We start from the raw sequence: 20,259 nt of genomic DNA, 5'->3' as shown, positions 1-20,259 counted from the left end.
AGTGTAATTATAGAGATAAGGAAGAAGAACAGCTTGAGAATGCTCTTATTAAACAAATATGGGTGAAAATAAGTATATATGATCATAAACCAAAAGTTCATTGATCATGGATATTTAATATATGGACATGACTGGTTAAGACATCCCGACTCATTGGTGATGTGACATACGTGGAAGACCTAGAAGACTATTCTTGATAACTAACCATGCAGTTATTGCTCTAAGTGGAAATTAATGATATACTACCTAAAATAAGATGTGAAATGCCTAAATTTTCTAGAAATGATTATAGGATATGTACCGTTTAGCATTAAGTTAGATAGATGCATCATCTAAATGGTTATCAAATTCGCAACTTGAAGTTTACGTGATATGTGGCTTAGCTAGTAAATTAGCAAGCGCATTATTCCACATTAGCATATCAAATTTGGTAACAACGATGAATTTAATTCCCAAATGATTAATGAAAACTCCATAATTTATGTTAATACACGAATTTTCTTTTGTTGAGACAATTACCAATTATATACAAGTGATTGAAAAACCAATTCATGATTATAAGAGCAAAATTTTATGTTTGTATTTGGGAACATGTTTTGTACAAGTTGCAATAATAATTCATATCAAAGCCTACAAGTTATTGTTTTTTCTCGCCATTATAAACGTTTTTTTTTTATCAAGAACCAAGTATTTTCCATCCAAGTTTTTTATGTTGTGTACTATATGTTGTAGTGCTGCTCCACCACGACACACAAATATGGGAACTCAAAAGAGGTTGACTATATATGTCGGTTATATATAACTAAACATGAATATTAAGAAATTAGACTCATTTACAAGAAATCTACTTACGACTCAATTTTAAAATTTTCATATGAATAAATCAACATACCCAACATTATAGAGAGATAAAAAGCAGTTGAAATGAATTATCTTTATATCAGTTTGATCCTCAAACTAAAAGATGTGAATCAAAGTTTTATAGGATAATTCATTTTTAAATATTATTGAATTAATTACCAACGTATTCATTGGTCTTGAAAGAGTGACCAAGTCACAAATACCAATTGCGGTGCTCCGCATATTGGTAATAAGTCTATATCACGCCTAAAGCATGATAGGCCTAAAGCGTGATACACAATGATAACCTCATAAATATTTACCTTATTCCTGTTGAGTGAAGAAAATGGTGTCTTCATCCGGAACACACCTAAGGAAGGAATATTTTTGTAAAAGTAAATACTATAAGGTAAATGTTGTTTTTATGACTTTCAAAATTTTGAAATTTAACAATAAGGCTATAATCATGCAAATAATGAATAAAAATACGACGTTTTGTATATAAATGTCACACCCCAATCTGGGTCCTAGGCGTGTGACCACAAGTTGGTACCTGTTTTTGTAAATATATCAGAGTTTAAGGTGGTAAAGCGGAAGACTTGGTTAAAATATTATTATATTTAAAATACGGGAGATAAAACACCCGGTTATCGGTACAAAAGTGTTTGAAGTTAAGAAACCATAATTTACATGACTTTAATAATAAAACATCAACTGAGCCATGAGATCGTCTAACGGCTATCCATCATCTCCAAACACCTATTCTTCATTACCTGTAAAACAGTTTATAAAACACGTCAACAACACATGCTGGTGAACACGTTGACACAAAACATTTTGATACTCAATTATTCCCTCAAGACATCGTAGGCCTTGGCCCAACGTGGCTTAGGAAATTATCAAGTTCTGAAAGTCTGAACCACGTACTATTATAAACATCCAATTCTACTCAAAACCACTCAGCGACACTGCAACGTCGAGGACTTAGCAACTACCAATATACACAAGATAATCCCCTCTCGGACATTACTTAGGTCCGACCTAACGTGACGCATGCATTAGCAAGTGTGGTGCGGTGTGCCCACTGTCTACCCACATATTTAAGGATCCAGACAAACGTATATGATAGCCTGAGGGCCAACAATTACCTTTGTTTATAAAGTTTTAGGGATACATAATCCCATGTTTCTAAGACTCATTCAAAGAGGTATAAAAGTTTGAGCGCATTCACCTTTGTTCTTGTTCAGTGTTTCTCACTGATTTGTACTTTCTTGTTACCTCGGACCTTGTATCGCTTGATTATAAGAAATCCCTAGGCTTAATGCGGGTAGCACTTCTACTTGTGGGTAGGTAATCGAAGGAATAAACGAACAACACTTCTTTTCTTTGCACGTACTTCAAGATACAAACATCACAGTGTTGGGATCGAGGCAAGAATTTCAAGGTAATGAGAGTGTGAGAAGTGAGTAGGGTTTCATCCCATAGTTGCCTATTTATAGGCAGAAAAAGAGTTTCTTCGCGTCGCGCGAACGGCTAATAAACCACATCAGGTTTCTTTTGTCTTTCGTGTAGCGCGAAGTATCCTTCGTGTCGCACGAAGTAGACCAATAGGTTTGATGATTTGACAACTAGGCATGCCACATGTCCTATGACGTGTTGCCACGTGTCGTTCGTTGACACAGTTACCTCATCGCTACTTCGCGAAGTTGCTATCCAATTCCTTCGCGTCGCACGAAGGAATAGAATTTTCAGATTTTTCATTTTTAGTCCCTCGACTTTCAGTAGCTCGTCACATCAAGTAGCTATCCAATTCCTTCACGTCGTACAAAGGAATAGAATTTTAAGAATTTTCATTTATAGTCCCTAGACTTTCGGTAGCTCGTCACGTCTTAGTCTTTCTTCCATCGTTCAAAAATACTAATGCAGCTCTCAAGCGGCTTGCGACAATGTGAGCGGGCGAAGTGCAAAGTGCGACATCAAAGCGCCACATTGCGCCCTTCGCCCGTGCCCGTGCCCGTCTGGTGCTTTGCACCCTCCGCTAGGACCACTGAGAGTGGTTAGCCACATAAGAATATAACAATGGAAATTTTCTTCCTTATAAAGTGCTTCCATTTCCTTCCTACTTTCCATGTGGGATGAAATTTCCTCCTTTATTTCCTTAACATAAGATGCTTCCATTTCTTTGTCTTATTTTTCCCATTACTTATTTCCTCCTTTATTTCTTAACTCCCAAGTAAACTCTGGTCCTCTTCGAGAGTTCCATTTTATCTTGACTAACTCTAGCTTTTGCCGTTTAAGTTTCTTAACTTGGTAATCTTCAACTTGTAAAGGTTATTTTACAAATTTTAGATTTTCGTTGATTTCGACATCCTTTAAAGGCATGGCTAAAGTTTCGTTAGTTAGACATTTACGTAAGTTAGAGACATGAAATACATCATGTATTCCCTTCATCTCTTCTGGCAAACATAAGCGATAAGCGACTGCACCGATTCGTTCTAATACTTCAAAGGGTCCAACAAAACGAGGACTCAACTTCCCTTTCTTGTTGATTCTTACGACACCTTTCCATGGTGATACCTTTAATAAGACTTTATCGCCTACTTGAAATTCTAACAGCTTACGACGGATCTCTGCATAATTCTTTTGTCGATCTCTTGCCGTCTTAAGTCGTTCACAGATTTGTAATACTTTATCTGTTGTTTCTTGGACTATTTTAGGTCCAGATATTTGATTATCTCCTGTTTCAGACCATTAAACAGACGTTCTGCATTTTTGTCCATACAACGCTTCAAATTGCGCGGCCTGAATACTCGTGTGATAACTATTGTTATACGAGAGTTTCATTAGAGGAAGGTGATCATCCCAACTTTCTCCTAAATAGATCACACAAGCTCGAAGCATATCTTCAAGCGTTTGAATTGTTCTTTCATTCTACCCATCAGTTTGAGGATGATAAGCAGTGCTAAGGTTCAATTGAGTTCCTAACGCTTGTTGAAAACTATTCCAGAAATGAGATGTAAATCTATTGTCTCGATCAGATATGATAGATAATGGCACACCATGTAATGCTACAATGTTGTTCACGTATATCCGTGCCAATCTATCCATAGAGTAAGAGTCATTGATAGGTAAGAAATGCGTGGAGTTAGTTAACCTATCAATAAACCCATATAGCATTGTGCTGTCGGGTAGTCTTACGGAGTTTCCTAATGAATTCCATTATTATCATCTCCCATTTCCAACAGGAAGTTTAGGTTGTTGAAGTAAACCAGAAGGTTTTTGATACCCTGCCTTGACTTGCAAATAAGTTAGACATTTAGCAACATACGTAGCAATATCCCTTTTCATTCCATTCCACCAGTAGTTTGGCTTAAGATTTTGATACATCTTATCACTACCGGGATGCATCATATACTTCGATCTATGAGCTTCACTCATGATCCTTTCCCGCAGTTCATTAACAATTGGTACCTAGATTCGGTTTCAAAGTCTGAGTATATCATTTCTCCTTTTACTAAAGAGTCAATTGTATCATTAGGCTTTTCTTCGGGGATTTGATTGTTCTCAATAGCTTGTTTCTGAGCCTTCTTGATTTGCTCGATTAGGTCAATCTGTAGCTCTAATCTTAAGGCTCGAACTCTCTTGGGCTTTTCATGTTCCTTTAGACTCAATGCGTAAGCTACAACATTTGACTTTCCTTCATGATAAATGATTTCGCATTCATAATCATTTAAAGATTCCATCCATCTTCTTTGACGCATGTTAAGTTCTTTCTGATCAAAGATGTGCTTTAAGCTTTTATGATCAGTATGCACAATAAACTTGACTCCATAAAGATAGCGCCTCCATAACTTTAGGGAAAAAGTTATAGCACCCAACTCTAGATCGTGAGTGATATAATTCTTTTCGTGTACTTTCAATTGACGAGAAGCATAGGCTATTACTTTCTTTCTTTGCATTAGTAACACCCTAAACCTGAATGAGACGTGTCACTAAATACAACAAAATCTTGTGTACCTTCTGGAAAGGCCAGTATAGGTGCATTTGTAAGCTTTTGTTTAAGTAAATCAAATGCTTCTTGTTGCTTAGTTCCCCATTCATATTTAACATTCTTTCGAGTTAATGAAGTTAAGGGAATTGCTATATTGGAGAAAGTTTTGATGAATCTTCTATAATATCCAGCCAATCCTAGGAAACTTCGAACCTAGGAATCTCCCATTGAGATATTGCTTCAATCCTTGCGGGATCTACTTGAATTCCATTTGCGTTAATAACATGACCAAGAAATTGTACCTCATGCAACCAGAATTCGCATTTGGAAAATTTAGCATACAATTTCTTGTTTTGAAGTAATTCAAGTAATATCCTAAGACGTACTTTATGATCTTCCGATTTAGAATAAATAAGTATATCGTTGATGAATACGATTACAAATTTTATCTAAATAAGGCTTACAAATTATGTTCATCATATCTATGAAAGCGGATGGGGGATTAGTAAGTCCAAATGGCATTACAGTGAACTCATAATGTCCATACCTTGTTCGAAAAGCCGTCTTCGGAATATCTTCTTCTTGTACTTTCTGTTGATGGTATCCAGAGCGTAAATCTATTTTCAAAAATAACCTCTCTCCTTGTAAATGATCGAATAAATCGTCCAAATGGCAAAGTTCGCCATCAAGGCGCCACATTGCACCCATCGCCTGTGCCCGTCTGAAGCTTCGCATCCTCCGCTAGGACCACTGAGAGTGGTTAGCCACATAAGAATATAACTATGGAAATTTTCTTCCTTATAAAGTGCTTCCATTTCCTTCCTTCTTTTCATGTGGGATAAAGTTACCTCCTTTATATCCTTAACATAAGATGCTTCAATTTCTTTGTCTTATTTTTCCCATTACTTATTTTATGAATATTTTTGGTCCTTCATTTTTATTAACTTGTCAAAATTGAACAATTTTTTTTTGTGGATGTTACAATAAATATAAAGAATATGACTAGAAAAGTCCTAGAAATATGCTTAGGACTCTATACATGCTTACTTGATTGCCTTATGTGCTTATTATTACGTGTTGACAGCTTATTTAGATTATTTATTTTGTTATTTTAATGTTGTGCACACACAAATTCTAAGGCTATGTCTCACTCTCAAAATATTTTAAATTCCTTTATTTAATAAATTTAGTATATTGATTTTATTATGGGAAATTCCTTAAGACTTCCCTAGTTTTGTTTTTACTCCCGCACCTTAAAGCATGGGAGTATGAAATGTTCTTGTAGTAACCGTAAGGGGGAGAGAACTGTGAGTCGGGCCTTGGAAAAACGGTTCGGAGAACCCAAGGTAAAACGCTATTCCTTACCTGGAGGATAACCTGACCACAATACTCGATCCTACAAGCCAAAGCGGAACAAATGTCATACGACCGGAACTTTAAGTAGTCAATGTGGCCGGTTAAACAGTTACATTCCTTTTTATAAAAACCGAATTCACAGTGATTTCGTGGCTAAATTCGGGAAAATTTTCTAATATTTTATTATTATTATTATTGTGTTAAATTGTTTAGTTGGATGAAAAATCCATGGGCACTCCAACTATCATTTCTCAACCCGTTTTCAATTTGACTTTTGGTTGAAACGTATCGTCCGTGGTGGTTCACGAGATACTCCAACTACTCATATTTGGATACGTTAATTCGATATTTAGTTTGGTCAGTTAAAATATCATGTAATGCTCATGGGCCGACCAACTCAATTGTTTTGATAATCCGTTATTTAGTTGGGATATATAAAATGCCATGGAACGCTCATGGGAGGCTCAACTCACAAATCGATATTTTGCTATTTAGCTAGGCCAATAAAATGCCATGGAAAGCTCATGGAAAGCCCAACTCATAAAATCTATTTATTTTGGTATGCTAACAAGTTGGGAAAATAAAATGCCATAAAAGGCTTATGGAGAGCCCAACCCAACAAAGGATATTCGTTTTTCATTTATTTAACTGATTTTTCTTAATCAAAATTTCATGATGTGATTTGTTTATTTTACTCCAATTAATCGAAGTATTTTAATTCCCACAATTCAACACAAGCCTCCAGACACACTTATCATAGTTTGCTAGTACAATTATCATTTTGTTATGTTATTTAAATTTGTAAGTCCCGAGAAAGGATTTTTCAATGTGATATCAAATAACTCAATGATTAGGCGAAACTAATCAGCAAGTTGATTCTATGAAACCAACACAAACACAAACAAACGCAAAGAATAAGCTTCAAAACACACGTATATTGATACGTCGGGTGCTTAAGCCCTTAGCAAACTTACACGGGTGAAAGATAAACTTGAACGAACAACACTACAATAGTAAACATATATCCTATTTATAGAATACCAACTAGGCCCAAAACAAAGTAAAACCCACCGAAATCAATAGATTTCGGTTTACATAATATAGCCCAACTAAGCCCAAAAATAAAGCATAAATTAACCATAAATATAACCCAACAAAATTATTTTCTCTCAATTATTTCATTTTATCATATTCTCAAACTATCAAACACATTTCAATCTTTACCCTCAACTTTAACTATTAACATTTTATTACTTCTTGTTTTTCATTAATCTCATGTAACTTCTCACAACTTACCTTCTATCTTATAAGTATTTATTACTAAAATTCAATTATTGTAATTTTATTATTAAATTGAGTTTTTCATCATTTAATTTTAATTTTCACTATTAAATTAAATATTTTATTAATTAATTTAATTTTTAATATTAAATTGATTTTTTCCTTCTTGATTGAATCTCCATGGAAATCCATGTATAACTCAATCACCCATTTCATTTATTGACATTATCACGATTATTGTTGAGAACCTGCGGTGGTTCGTGGGTATCTCAACGATCTATTTTCATTTTTTATTCAGTTTCGTTATTTAGTTGAAATTACACGGTGGTTCGTAAATATTTTAAATCCCTACTTCTATTTTCGAAACATCTTGAGAATTTTGAATGTTTCAGTGATTACTTCGTTAGTTGTTAGAATAGTCATGGTGATTTATGCATTTCTAGCCCCGTGTTTATCTTATTTTATTATATTATGTCATCTCATTTTCGGTATCGCAATTAATTTAATATTCGTTATTTACTTAAATTTTCATTATAAATAATCGATAATTCAATTTACTTATTCGATATTATTTTTTTTTACGCTTTTGTGGAAATAAGAAGATCCCTCGTAATTCGTGGATACTCCAATGACATGCCTCATATTATATCTAATTTTTAATATTTATTTGGAATAGGACTATCTCGGTGATTCGACAAGATCTGCTTCCCAATTTAATCTATTAACGATTTGTTTGAATACGTGAATTTTCGCATTTTCATTAATGTTTCAATTAATATTTCCCATTTATTTTAATATTTTAATTTTGTTACTTGAATTTATCTCATCACAAATTCACAACTTGCGATGCTATAATATCATATCAATATCTCTTTAAATCTCATAAGTTTCTCATCTAATCAAACTCGATCCATCAAAATCTTCTTTAACTTTTTTCAAATTTATATTCTCGGTCTTAAGAATTTCATTCCTAATGTTACGATATTTAAAGGTTTCGTATGTCATTTCTCATTTTAAGATTCGTTGTTAATTAAACTATTAATCTAATCATTCACTTAATATTTGCTGTGATATTTTTCATATATTTATAAAAATCTGTTTGCTCTTTTATGATATTTGTAAAGTTCACGAAAGTTCATTGGTTATCTTATATTCCTATCCTCATTCATCACTCTCTTAAACGTCTAGGGTTTCATTTCCTTTCAATTATAAAGATTTATATATTTATGATCTTCTTACTTTATCTTTAAAATCAAAATCTTTTATTTTCTCTCAAAATTATGTCTTTCAATGTTTTGTAACCCACATGATGGGACATATTATGCGGATCATCCGACGATAAGAGTAATTATGGATGCATACATAATTATCTAAATCCTCGCATGGAAATCATAATACGTACAATTATGTATCATAATCCAGAACCAAAAATAGTTTGAGTAACGGTACAAATGACAAGATGATAAAGACATGGTGGATACGTCGCTGATACATCCTATATATAAGTACCCTTATCGGGTTTTCATTTTGAGCGTTCTTCCAGCTATTAGAAGCTCTATGTTATGATAATTTTTAACTTTTATCTAAAAATATTTTCCTTAAAGTTTATAACATGATTTTGTTTTAGTTTTCTTAATTTCGGGACGAAATTCCCTAAAGTAAGGGAGACTATACATCTCGAACTTTTCGTATTTGTATTCGTTTAAGTTTAAACCGATTCGAGAATGTAATTCGGATCTTTCGTACTAATTAAAACTTTTATTTAACTTGGTTCAACTTATTTTATAATTCCATAACTTTCAGTTATGCCCAATCGTCCTTAACAACATTTAAAATCGTTTAAAACGGTTAAAAATCGTATTTACGGGACTACATGGACTATTTTTTCCAATTCTTTCCTATTCTTTATTAAATTAACGAAACTTAAACTCCACGAAATGTTATAGCATATGCAATTTCGTTTTATAATTGTCCAAACCGAAATCTCTATGTTATTATACCCGATTTTGTCATTAATTGATTATTCAGTTTCCTAAACGAGCTGTTTCCTAATAAACAAACCTTAACCCTTAATATTTAAACAAGTCATATCATAAAACCCTAAATTATTACTTCAACCAGCCATCTTCCCCGTATCCCATGAAATTCCATTCTTCTTTATCAATTTCATAAAGATTGTTCAAGTTCTTTCATCTACAGTTTGACTTTGATGTTCAAGACCACTTTGACCTCGATTATCTCTTGTTCCATTCATTGTTTGGGTAAGTTGTCTACATGAATTTTTTTATCTAACTAACAAAAGCCATCAATCAATTTTATTGATTAATGGGGTTTTGTTGGTCAATTGCTTTCCGAACGTTTAAAGGCAAAAAAGTCAATTTTAATGATTTTTCAATTACTATATAATATGATCGGAATTAGATTTTGGTCTAGAATATTTTTATTCTTATCTCGAGATTTTAAGGTTACTGACCAAACCCCGACTTCCGACTCGCTGTTCGGATTCTGGTCAGTACCAGCTCGCTTAAACGTTAATTTTCTCATAACCGGAGTTCTAGACATCCGTTTGGATCAATTCCACCGGCTATGTTCTCTTTTTAATCAGAGTTTATTATCTCTAAGTTTCAGATCTGTTCGGTTTATCTCAGTCAGCACGTTAAAGGATGGTTCGTTCATTTAATCATGTTTATATTCTTATTTCTCGCATACTCGCCTAAGAAATAAGGTGAGATTTATCATTCCCCTCTATTTTACTATTTTCAAACGTTTTGGGGACATACACATACTAGTATTAGTACTAACACTTATTTTATATTACATACAAAACTAGCAAAGGATGATTGTGTGTATTCAATCAAATGTTATTTGATACTTGCTTATATGCTTACATTCTATCATATTCGGAGAGGTCCATCAGAAGTCTAGCATTTCAGTATGATCACACGCCGTCTTAGTAACCAAAGCCCAATTCGTTTGGCAATGGTAAACCGACATTCACATTTATATGCAGTCATAGTAGCCATAGCCCGTGTTAGTGAGGCATGGTCAATTGACACACTATTTGCTTACGGTTTGTTTGATTATTACTCACATTATTTTGTTTGCGCAGTTATTATCTATAATTTGCTATATATTATTTTTAGTGCCAAAACTGGTGATTATCTCACTCAACATGTGTTGTTGACAAATCTATGTCATTTTGTACGCATATGCCGGTTATTAGTTGATTTGAAGCTAAGGTGAAGGAAACATAAAGAGACCATTAGATATTAAAACAATGGAGTTTGCATTTTATTTTACTTTGGATTATTATTGTCATATCTTGAAACTTGTGCCATTTATTTGAATTTTAAAATAAATAAATTAATTAGATATTGTCATATTTTATATTGCATGATGGTACCTTGTGAGTTGTGAACCACGGTTCGCACCCCGACATTTCCGCCTTAGGTTGGGGTGTGACAGATTGGTACATGGCGTTGGTGGTTTGATATATCATCATCATCTATTCTCATCTAATATGATCATACATTTACCCAAGTAAGTTGATGTTGTAGGAACGGGTTCACATTTATTTAATTGTTTATATTTTTATAAGAATTGTAATGCTCAACATTGATATATGAATTGTGATTTTTATCTATATTTATCTAAACTTAAACTTATGTATTCTCACCAACATTCGTGTTGACAAAAATCTATTTTATACATGCTACAGGTTTAAGTATTTGATGTTATTAAGATTGAAGATAGTTAGTTTAGCTTAGGTTATTTATTCAAAAATATAAGCATATGATGTAATTGATTCAGTTATTGTAATTATGTATTTGTTTTAATATTAATGAATAAAATAATTATTGTCGCTTTAATTAGTGTCTTTTGGGCTACTGTCCGATCAATACGTTACCCCCTGGCATGTTCCGCCGCCGTTGATCGGGATGTGACACAAGCTACACCTACGACATGTCATTGCTTCAAGCATGTTTATAACACTAGCATTTGCCGTCGCTATACACTTCATTGGCACAAGGACAAATTCTTATACCTGAGTATATTTTCCAACACATAATCTACAACTACCTACACATATAGGTAAATGTTAGAGGTAAAAAAGAAACATATCAATAATTTTTTTAATAATTTTTAAGTGTATATATATATTGAACAGCACATTCATTCAACAAAGCCCAAAACCCCTCGTATTGAGAAGATAGCGGGGGCCAGCAACAAGAAAACAAAAAACTAATTACAAAGCCAAGTGCCATCATATATCCCACTCTAAATTCAAACTATTTGATTTGTTTTTTAAGCCACTAGCATCACACTTTAATATCTCTAAGGACGTTTTCAATTTTAATGGGCTTGTTTTTGAATATTAAATCGTTCTGATCTCTCCAAATATGCCAACAAACCACCATTATAATAAACTACTTCATACTCCTTTTATGCTCCACATTCAAGACACTTACGAGCGTCAAAAATGTCGTTCACTAAAAAAAACATATGCAGGGGCAATATTACACCACGTACTAATGTTATTCCATACCACCAACGCCATGTAGCAAGAAGTAAATACATGATCAATATACTCTCCCATTGCCATGCAACAAACACACACCGTCGGGCCTACGAGAGCATTCCTTTTCAACAAATTACCACTCTAGTTAGACAATTATGTAAAGCTTGCCAAGCAAGACATTCACTTTCAAAGGAACCATCTATTCAAATTCAAAATGCAATTCGAGAGGGAGGATCAGCTATATATAGAACTTTATTCATCGAGGCAACTGGAAATAAACCGAAGAATCTTCTTATTCGCTAATCTAGGAAGTTGTGATCTAGTCAAAAACAGTATTAAACAAGTGTCCTAATCACCTTCAACTAGTTAGGGTAAGTAAGGTGTCGAGCTACGAGGAGTATGTGATTAGTGAAACGTGTATTTAATTCCTAACGTTATGAAGTAAGAAAATATGAGTGTTGATCACACTAGCGAAGATTTGGTTTTAATGTCAAACAAGAAATTAATCAAAGTTTAAACAATTAACAAAAGCAAATCACAATCGGGGTTTAAGCATGTAACATACAAAAATCTCATGTCATTTAACAAATTAATTATCAATAATCAAATCTAGTTAATCAACTAGTTAAACCTTAGGCATCAACAATCACTAACACACGGCAATGGTTATCAAAGAGTCTCTGCCAGTGTGACTCAACTAAGGGCAATTGAATGCTTTATCACATTCAAACTAATCAATGCAACCTTATGAACATGTATCACAGCAAACCGAATGGCTCATCGCTGATGGCGCTCCACCAGACCCACAGGTCGTTGTCGGGCAGATGGTGGATGTTGTGCAAGTAGATCGGGAGGCGTACCTCCGCCTCCGTGTATTGGCCAGAGCCACCACAAACTCCTCCATGGAGAGGTGGATTTCCAGCCCGAACATCTGGAAGTAAACCTCCGAACGCGACTCATCGGCACCTGGCACCCTCATCTGAATCTTCGGCGTACCCGACGCACGCGGCCTGATATAATATAATATATAAATATTATATTATATTATATTATATTATATTATATTATATTATACATTATTATATTATATTATATTATATTATATTATATTATATTATAAAAAAATAAACATACCTAACGCGTATCATGGAGTAAACCTCCAGTGTCAGCTCCTGGTGTGCTAATCGAGCCATACTGAAGCATCGGAGTAAACCTCCAGTGTCAGCTCCTGGTGTGCTAATCGAGCCATACTGAAGCATCGGCTCCAGGGCGTATCGTCGGCGGCGTACTCTGCCGCCCGCGCCCGCGTGTCACATGCCTCCAAAAATGGCCAACAGATGACCGTGTTGTAAAACGGGGTCATCTGTCGTAGGTGCCTATACCGGATATCATGGTCGGTACCCTCCTGAAACTGCAAATGTGCGTACCTGACCAATAAATCGTCACCCTCTATCAGCTCCAGGACCCCTACCCCCGGCCTCCCCTTTGCCCATGCTCAAGCTCGAGCTCCATCTCAATCTCGTTGTCCTCCATCTATAATAATAAATAATAATAATAATAAATATTAATAATAATTAATTATAATAATAAATATTAATAATAACAATAATAATAATAAATGTTAATAATAACAACAATAATTAATAATAATAATAATAAATGTTAATAATACTAATTAATAATAATAATTAACAGTAACAATAACAATAATAATAATAATAATAATAATAATAATAATAATAATAATAATAAATATTAATAATTAAAAAAAGATATATGTATCAGCGGCGGCGTACAGTGATATACGACGCCGCTGACCTTCCCTGCTGAACCAACGGCCGAAATCCGGCCTTAATACGGTCGGACTCCGGCCATCGTATATCATCATCATCCACATATCAACATCATCCTCATCATCAATAAATAACTCGCATACCTCGTGTCGTGTCGGTCTATCGGCCCAATCGAAGCTCGTGTTGTGTCGGTGTCGATGCTCGAACGATGTTTGGATGCTTAGATGCTCGGAAAGTGTATGTGTGTGTTTGAAATTTGAAATGAAGGGCAGATGGGCAGACCGAGGGTTATATGGGGGTAATACGCATCATATAGTACTATACGCGGCATATTAGGCCCCTTTAAACCCTCGTCTGGCTAAAAGGGGCCTAGTATATTATTATTATTATTATTATTATTATTGTTATTTATCATTATTATTACAATTACTACTATTATTATTATTTACTATATTATTATTATTATTATTGTTGTTTATTATTATTATTATTTTATTATTATTTATTAATATTAATAAATAAATTGTTTTTATTTAATATTAATAAATAATAAATTGGTTAGAGATTTGGATGATGTTGGAGTAACATGGGTTGAAATTTGGTAAAGGGCGTTCAGTTGTAGGGTTTATTTAGGAAAATTGGCAACATGGGAGGAGAAAATTGTTGTTATTATCATTATTAGTATTGTTAAACCAAAATTGTCAATATATATATATATATATGTGTGTGCGTGCGTGTGTGTACGCGTGCTTGTCTATATATATATACATATATATATATATAGATTGATGCATTGCCCAGGTGAAGTTCCTCTGCCGTTCCCTGATCAAAAACACGTGGGCGATACAAAATGACTTTGATGTCGACGCCACACCGATAATTCAACCAACGCCCAGTTGTACATGTTGGTGTTGTATGTCGTGTCAATCAAGAATACCTCGGGCAACGCACGCCACATCTTATGCGACTTATTATGACAGAAAAAAATATCCTCCGTCTTGTCATTGGTTGCATTCTCCCGGGTATAGTACGCGAAACTGTTGGCACGGAGAAAGTTTTCCAGCACCTACATTGGACGCAATAAAACTTTAATAAGTATTATAAGCACAACCTCTATATAATAAAATTAGGAAGGATTTCAACTACCTTCATAGGGGTATCGCCAATTAACTCCTGATTTCTAAGCTTACTCGTGTAGTTGTATATATCCTTGAGTTTGGGTTGGCAACCGGGAAACTGTCCGGCCACGGCTGCTTGGATTTGAAGGGGCTTTACGCCATTCCGGTATAAAGTCGCAACCAGATCCAGTTCTTCGCTGGTCATTTTTCGCAACTCCGCGTACCCCTCCTCAAATTCAACGGGATCGTAGTTGTGTCTCGTTTACCACTTCAAGCCTCTAACATGAACCCCTCGAGTCGTACCTGCCTAGGAGTTTAAATGGACAACATTTTTAATGTTGTCGGTACGTCTGATCGTGGCCTTTATTTCCGGTTCTCCTCCACGATTGCATGCAAGGTACACACTGTTTTTCCTTAACCGTTGGACTACAATAACACACCCATGCTTCCGTCCTCTATTTTTGACCCATTTCTCCAACTCCTTACGGGTCTCAAAAATCTGAAACAGTTTTACGATATTTATGAAATAATGTACAAATCAATAATATTAGCTTAAACAAAACACAGTGTCTTACATTATCTATTTTATAAGAAACTGTCGCCTCGCATATGCAGTCATCGTCGTAACTCGTAATCATCTTCGTCATTTGGGTCCCCCCAACATCCTCATCAAGTCATTTAGGTTTACCCCGCATCATGATGATCCTCATCATGCTCGTTTCGCCCGTGGTACGACGACTGGGTTCCGTAAAACGGATCATTTACTACTAGTATCTGGTACGAAGAAGAAGACTGGCCTCCATAATCCAACCCGACAACAGGTGACTAGTACGACGGCTGACTATCATAAATACCAGGTAACTGACCTCCATATTTCGACACGAAATACTCCTGACATATATTAGTTAAAAATCAAACAACAGTAATTATAATAATAATACTAAAATAATAATAACATAAAAATACTTTTAATAATAATCATGATATAAAAATAATAATAATAATAATAATAATATAATATATTTAAAGTAACAATATTGTAATAATAATAATATTTTACAATAAAAAATAATATTTTAATAATAATCATAATATTTATAGTAATAATAATATAATAAAAATATTAACAATAACGGTAACAGTAGCATTTATTAGTTAAAAATAAAACTAAAGACTTTATATCAAATATAACATATGTAACAAAACCTGGTTAAAATTTGGTAGGCCCGGCGAGCTAGGGTGACCGTAAAACTGTTCAGGCTTAATATAATAACCGATATGCTCCTAACAAAACGTAATGTAGCATGTCTTAGTTAAAAAGGCAACTAACAACTTCATACTAAATAAATATATATAACGAAATAAGGTTCAAATTTGGTAAGCCCGACGAGCTAGCCTGACCGTAAGGTTGCTCAGGCTGAATATCATAGCCGACATGCCGACATACTCCTAACAAAACGTAATGTAGCAAGTCTTAGTTAAAAAAGCAACTAAAGACTTCATACTAAATAAATATAAAACGAAATTTGGTTCAAGTCCGGTAACCACAACGTGCTAGGCTGATCGATAACGGCGTAACCCGACTCCTCCTCGTTCGACTCTGGAAATAAATGGTTGAACCACGTCATTGTGTGTGTATGTTACAAAATATTTGTTGTGTGTGTATGAGTGAATGACGATAACGAGCTATGCGTGTATATATAATATTAAAAAGAAATGAGGGGGAGGGAGAGGGAGAGGGAGAGGGAGGGGGAGTTGGGCTCCAATAACTCAAAAGGACCAATACGTCCCGTATAGCTCTATGGGGCGTATTAAAATACGATTTAACAACCTATGACTCCTTTATGCAGGCTTAGGTTGTCAAATCCCCTAATACGTCGCGTATAAGGAAGTGTTGGGGGTGTCCCAGCATAACCCTACTTAAAAAGGCTAATAAAGAAACATATATTTTATACTTAATTATAATCAAACATTTTTCACAAGTTAATGGACTAATGGTAGAAACCAATCCTTTGGGTCAAAAAAAATCTAAGTTTGTATGAAGGTTGGCATATGATTTGGGTTGAAAAGGACAAGACTATATGTAGATGTAGACGCCTACTGCTTGCTTTATAACATGGTCTCCCAGGTTACTGTTTTTTTCTTAAGTGTGATATTATCAACCTTCTCAATATCAGATTGGCTGGTCGGGAAATTACCCTATAACACTTGCAACTTTTACCCAACAAAATAATAATAAATATTTTCAAAGTGTTTGGTCTTTTAGGTTTCAACCTATAGCTATAAAATATGACCTTCTTTAAGGGTAGGTTTGTGTAAGGATGCATTTAAAAATAGGTTTGAGATTCCACAAATTAATGGATAGTTTCTCTTTTTTGTTTGTTATGTAATACATTAATACTCTTACGTACGTATCATCTCCAATTAAATCTGCAAACACTTTAATTTACCATGTTAATTGTGTTCTTTGAATTTCACGTATTAATCGAGTTACAAGTATCAAATAGTTTAATATTCATGTATTGTTGTTAATTGGTTTATTGAATTGTTTTAAATTTGATCGTTTTAAAGAGGATATGGTTATAGCCCACTTGTTTAAAATGTTTGTTTTTAGAAAGTAGTGCCTTTGGCTAAACAAGTAGCGTTCAGATTCAATTAAGCCCTCTAGTTATAACATACTGACACGACTCGTTTAACATTTTTATCAACTCTACCAAATACATTTCAGAGTGGAATGCACTTTTATTTATTACTTTATTTACTTATAACTATTGATTTATAAAGTAATGTAAATTTAAATGTCAATAGCTATATTCAAAATATGAACCCTAAATTGTGTTTTAGATATTTGAATCATAAGTTAAGAACTAACTATTGCAGGATGTTTCTCTGTCTTTTTCTTTTTTGTTATTATAATGAAAGAAATGTGTAATGCATGGAATTATGATGGATTCATTGATTCCAACCATAATTCTCGTAACTTTTATAAAAGTTATATTTTTAAAATGAAGAGGATATTTCACTTCATTATAACAAACCAGATTAGAATATTCTCGTTAAGTTGAAATCATCATCAAGTTATAAAAAGTAGTGTGAATTGTCAAATAATGGAAAATTACCAGGTTTGCTTTTAAAATAAGAGGCTATCTTTTGTCTTGTTTTTTAAGACAACGTGCACGTTAATTGTTCCCACGTGCGTACTGCATGCATAGATAAGTGGGTGTACGGAATTGTCAAACCGCAATTCATGGATAAATACTCGTGGAATGTTTTGTAATTTCAATCATACGGGGTTAACTTTACATTGTGTGGAATGTCTATAATTTTTTGATTAATTTAAATTCAAAATTCAATCTTCTTAATTACTTTTCACCAAAACTCTTGATTTCATTATTTATTTATTAACACAAAAACCACGGTCCTTTGAAAAAACCTTTGTTCTTCAATCACAATTGTTCTACTCAAAACCTGAACAAACCCCAAAAACCTTCGTTCTTTGATAATTTTTTTCTTATAATAGTTAGAAATTTTACATGTTTTAGAGTGGATTGGCAAGTTCTTCTTGAAGTATTATACCATGTAAGGAGTCAACTCTACAACCATTCAAGTAACAGTTACTTATTATGAACGAGCTTATATATTTTAAATGATATGTGAAATGCTCTAATGCTATGAAAACATTATGTTTTTACTAAAAACCAACTTTTTATAGTAGCAAGTTTATGATCTCATTTGAACATTGTAGCAACTTTAAATGTAATATTTAAAATAATTTACCAATTACTTTAATGTATTATTTATTGATTTGCATCGATTAATAAAAATCTTTCTTCAGATAGATCTGTTAATAGTAGTGTGTTCATAAGGAACCAACCAAATGTTTATTTGTTTGTGGTCTTTATTAGCTTACTTATTGTATTTTGTTATAGCAAAAAATAATGGACGACAAGTTTGACACGATTGAGTAAAATGAAAGAATCAAGGTACACATTTATAGGCTTTGCATATGCATATAATTATTTTCTTGATAGTTAATTATTTTATATTTGTTTAAATATTGTTTTTCATCTGTAGTTAGAGTTCAAAAGCTTGTGTGAAACTTAACAATAGAGGCGTTTGCAATGTGATTTTTTCCTTTACATTTTAGTGTTAAACAATATAAATTTTGTTACTTTAAAATCTTTTTTGTCTAGATGATCTAATTTAACCCAGTTTGATAACACATAAATCAGATTTTTGCTAACAATATCACCATTTGTTATTCATTAGAGTAGTATAGCTCGAGAGATGATTTTTAATCAATTTTAACGTCTTATTTTATTATTTAGGTATTTTGTTTATAATTTTATAGTTTATTGGCTAAGTTTTCTTAAAATAAATTGTTAACTTACAAAAGTATAAATATGATAATTACAATTATTATTGACTTTGATGTTTAACCTTTAACTTCAAGTTTTGATTTCGATTTCCATTTAAAATTTGAATTTACCATTAAATTAAAACGCATAATTTTGAGTATTTCTTGATTTAAACTTACCTAAAATATTTGCAGTTGATGAATATTTAAGGATTTCTTGACACAATATATGTCAGTTTCATCACCAACTTCTTGATACAATATATTTGAAGGATTTCTTGATACACATATTCAGTTAAGTTCACTAACATAGGCTTCAACTCTATTCACGCTGTGATGAAACAAGTTCTTAAAGCCGGTGTATTCATAAAACTGTGATGAAATAGGTTCTTAAAGCCAGTGTAAACACATTTGAATGAATATATTTAGCAGTAATGTTTGATGGATATTTAATGCAGCAAAAAGCTATAATTTCTTCATTTGTTTGTAACAATCTTATAACATTAGCTTTTATTATGTACAAGATCCACAAGTTATTTAGAACAGAAGTTCAACACCTAAATATTACGGCTTCACATCCATGGTGACTAAATTATGGGTACTAAACGGTTTTTATTCATGGGTCCAACCTGAAAAGGTAGATTCGAGTAATAGATAAATGGTAGATTTGCTTTTATTTATATAATTTTTTTTTAATTTTATTAAAATTATGAGAAATGGTTGTTTTGTCTATTTATCTTTTTTTTTCCAACCCGTGTATCACATGGGTTCTAACCTAGCAGTAGTAATATAATACCCCAATCTTCGAAACCTTGAAAATTAATGAGAATTAGCATATAGTTATTTTAATACAAATTAAGTTTTTTAAATTGTTTAAAGGATTATAGAAATTGTATGTTGTTGAAATAAAAGTTATTAAGTTAAGGATAAAGTATAATTAAAACAAAACTAAAAGTGGTGAATATGTAAATAATAAATATAATTAAGAAATAAAGCAGAGACTA

At 33.2% G+C, this 20,259-nt stretch overlaps 1 protein-coding gene across 1 annotated transcript; it reads right to left on the bottom strand.

The window, feature by feature from the left end:
• Positions 1-14,606: 14,606 nt before the first annotated feature.
• LOC143591311 (uncharacterized) lies at positions 14,607-15,103 on the bottom strand. Its single transcript, XM_077071554.1, has 2 exons — positions 14,927-15,103; positions 14,607-14,846 (listed from the first exon to the last, which is right to left on the bottom strand). The coding sequence occupies exons 1-2, from the start codon at positions 15,101-15,103 to the stop codon at positions 14,607-14,609; spliced, it is 417 nt and encodes a 138-aa protein (XP_076927669.1).
• Between the last annotated feature and the right edge of the window lie 5,156 nt (positions 15,104-20,259).

Source organism: Bidens hawaiensis, unplaced genomic scaffold, assembly GCF_021521415.1.
Source record: "Bidens hawaiensis isolate Kalapana, Puna unplaced genomic scaffold, B.hawaiensis_p1.1 tig00039570_1, whole genome shotgun sequence".
In the NCBI taxonomy this organism is placed as follows: domain Eukaryota; kingdom Viridiplantae; phylum Streptophyta; class Magnoliopsida; order Asterales; family Asteraceae; genus Bidens; species Bidens hawaiensis.
Note: the sequence above shows the minus strand (reverse complement) of the source record. Positions and strands in the feature narration are given on the sequence as shown.

Coding starts and splice junctions, on each gene's coding strand:
- LOC143591311 (XM_077071554.1), bottom strand. CDS start 15,103: ATGACCAGCGAAGAACTGGATCTGGTTGCGACTTTATACCGGAATGGC. Junction 14,847..14,926: donor TTGGCGATACCCCTATGAAG/GTAGTTGAAATC, acceptor CGTCCAATGTAG/GTGCTGGAAAACTTTCTCCG.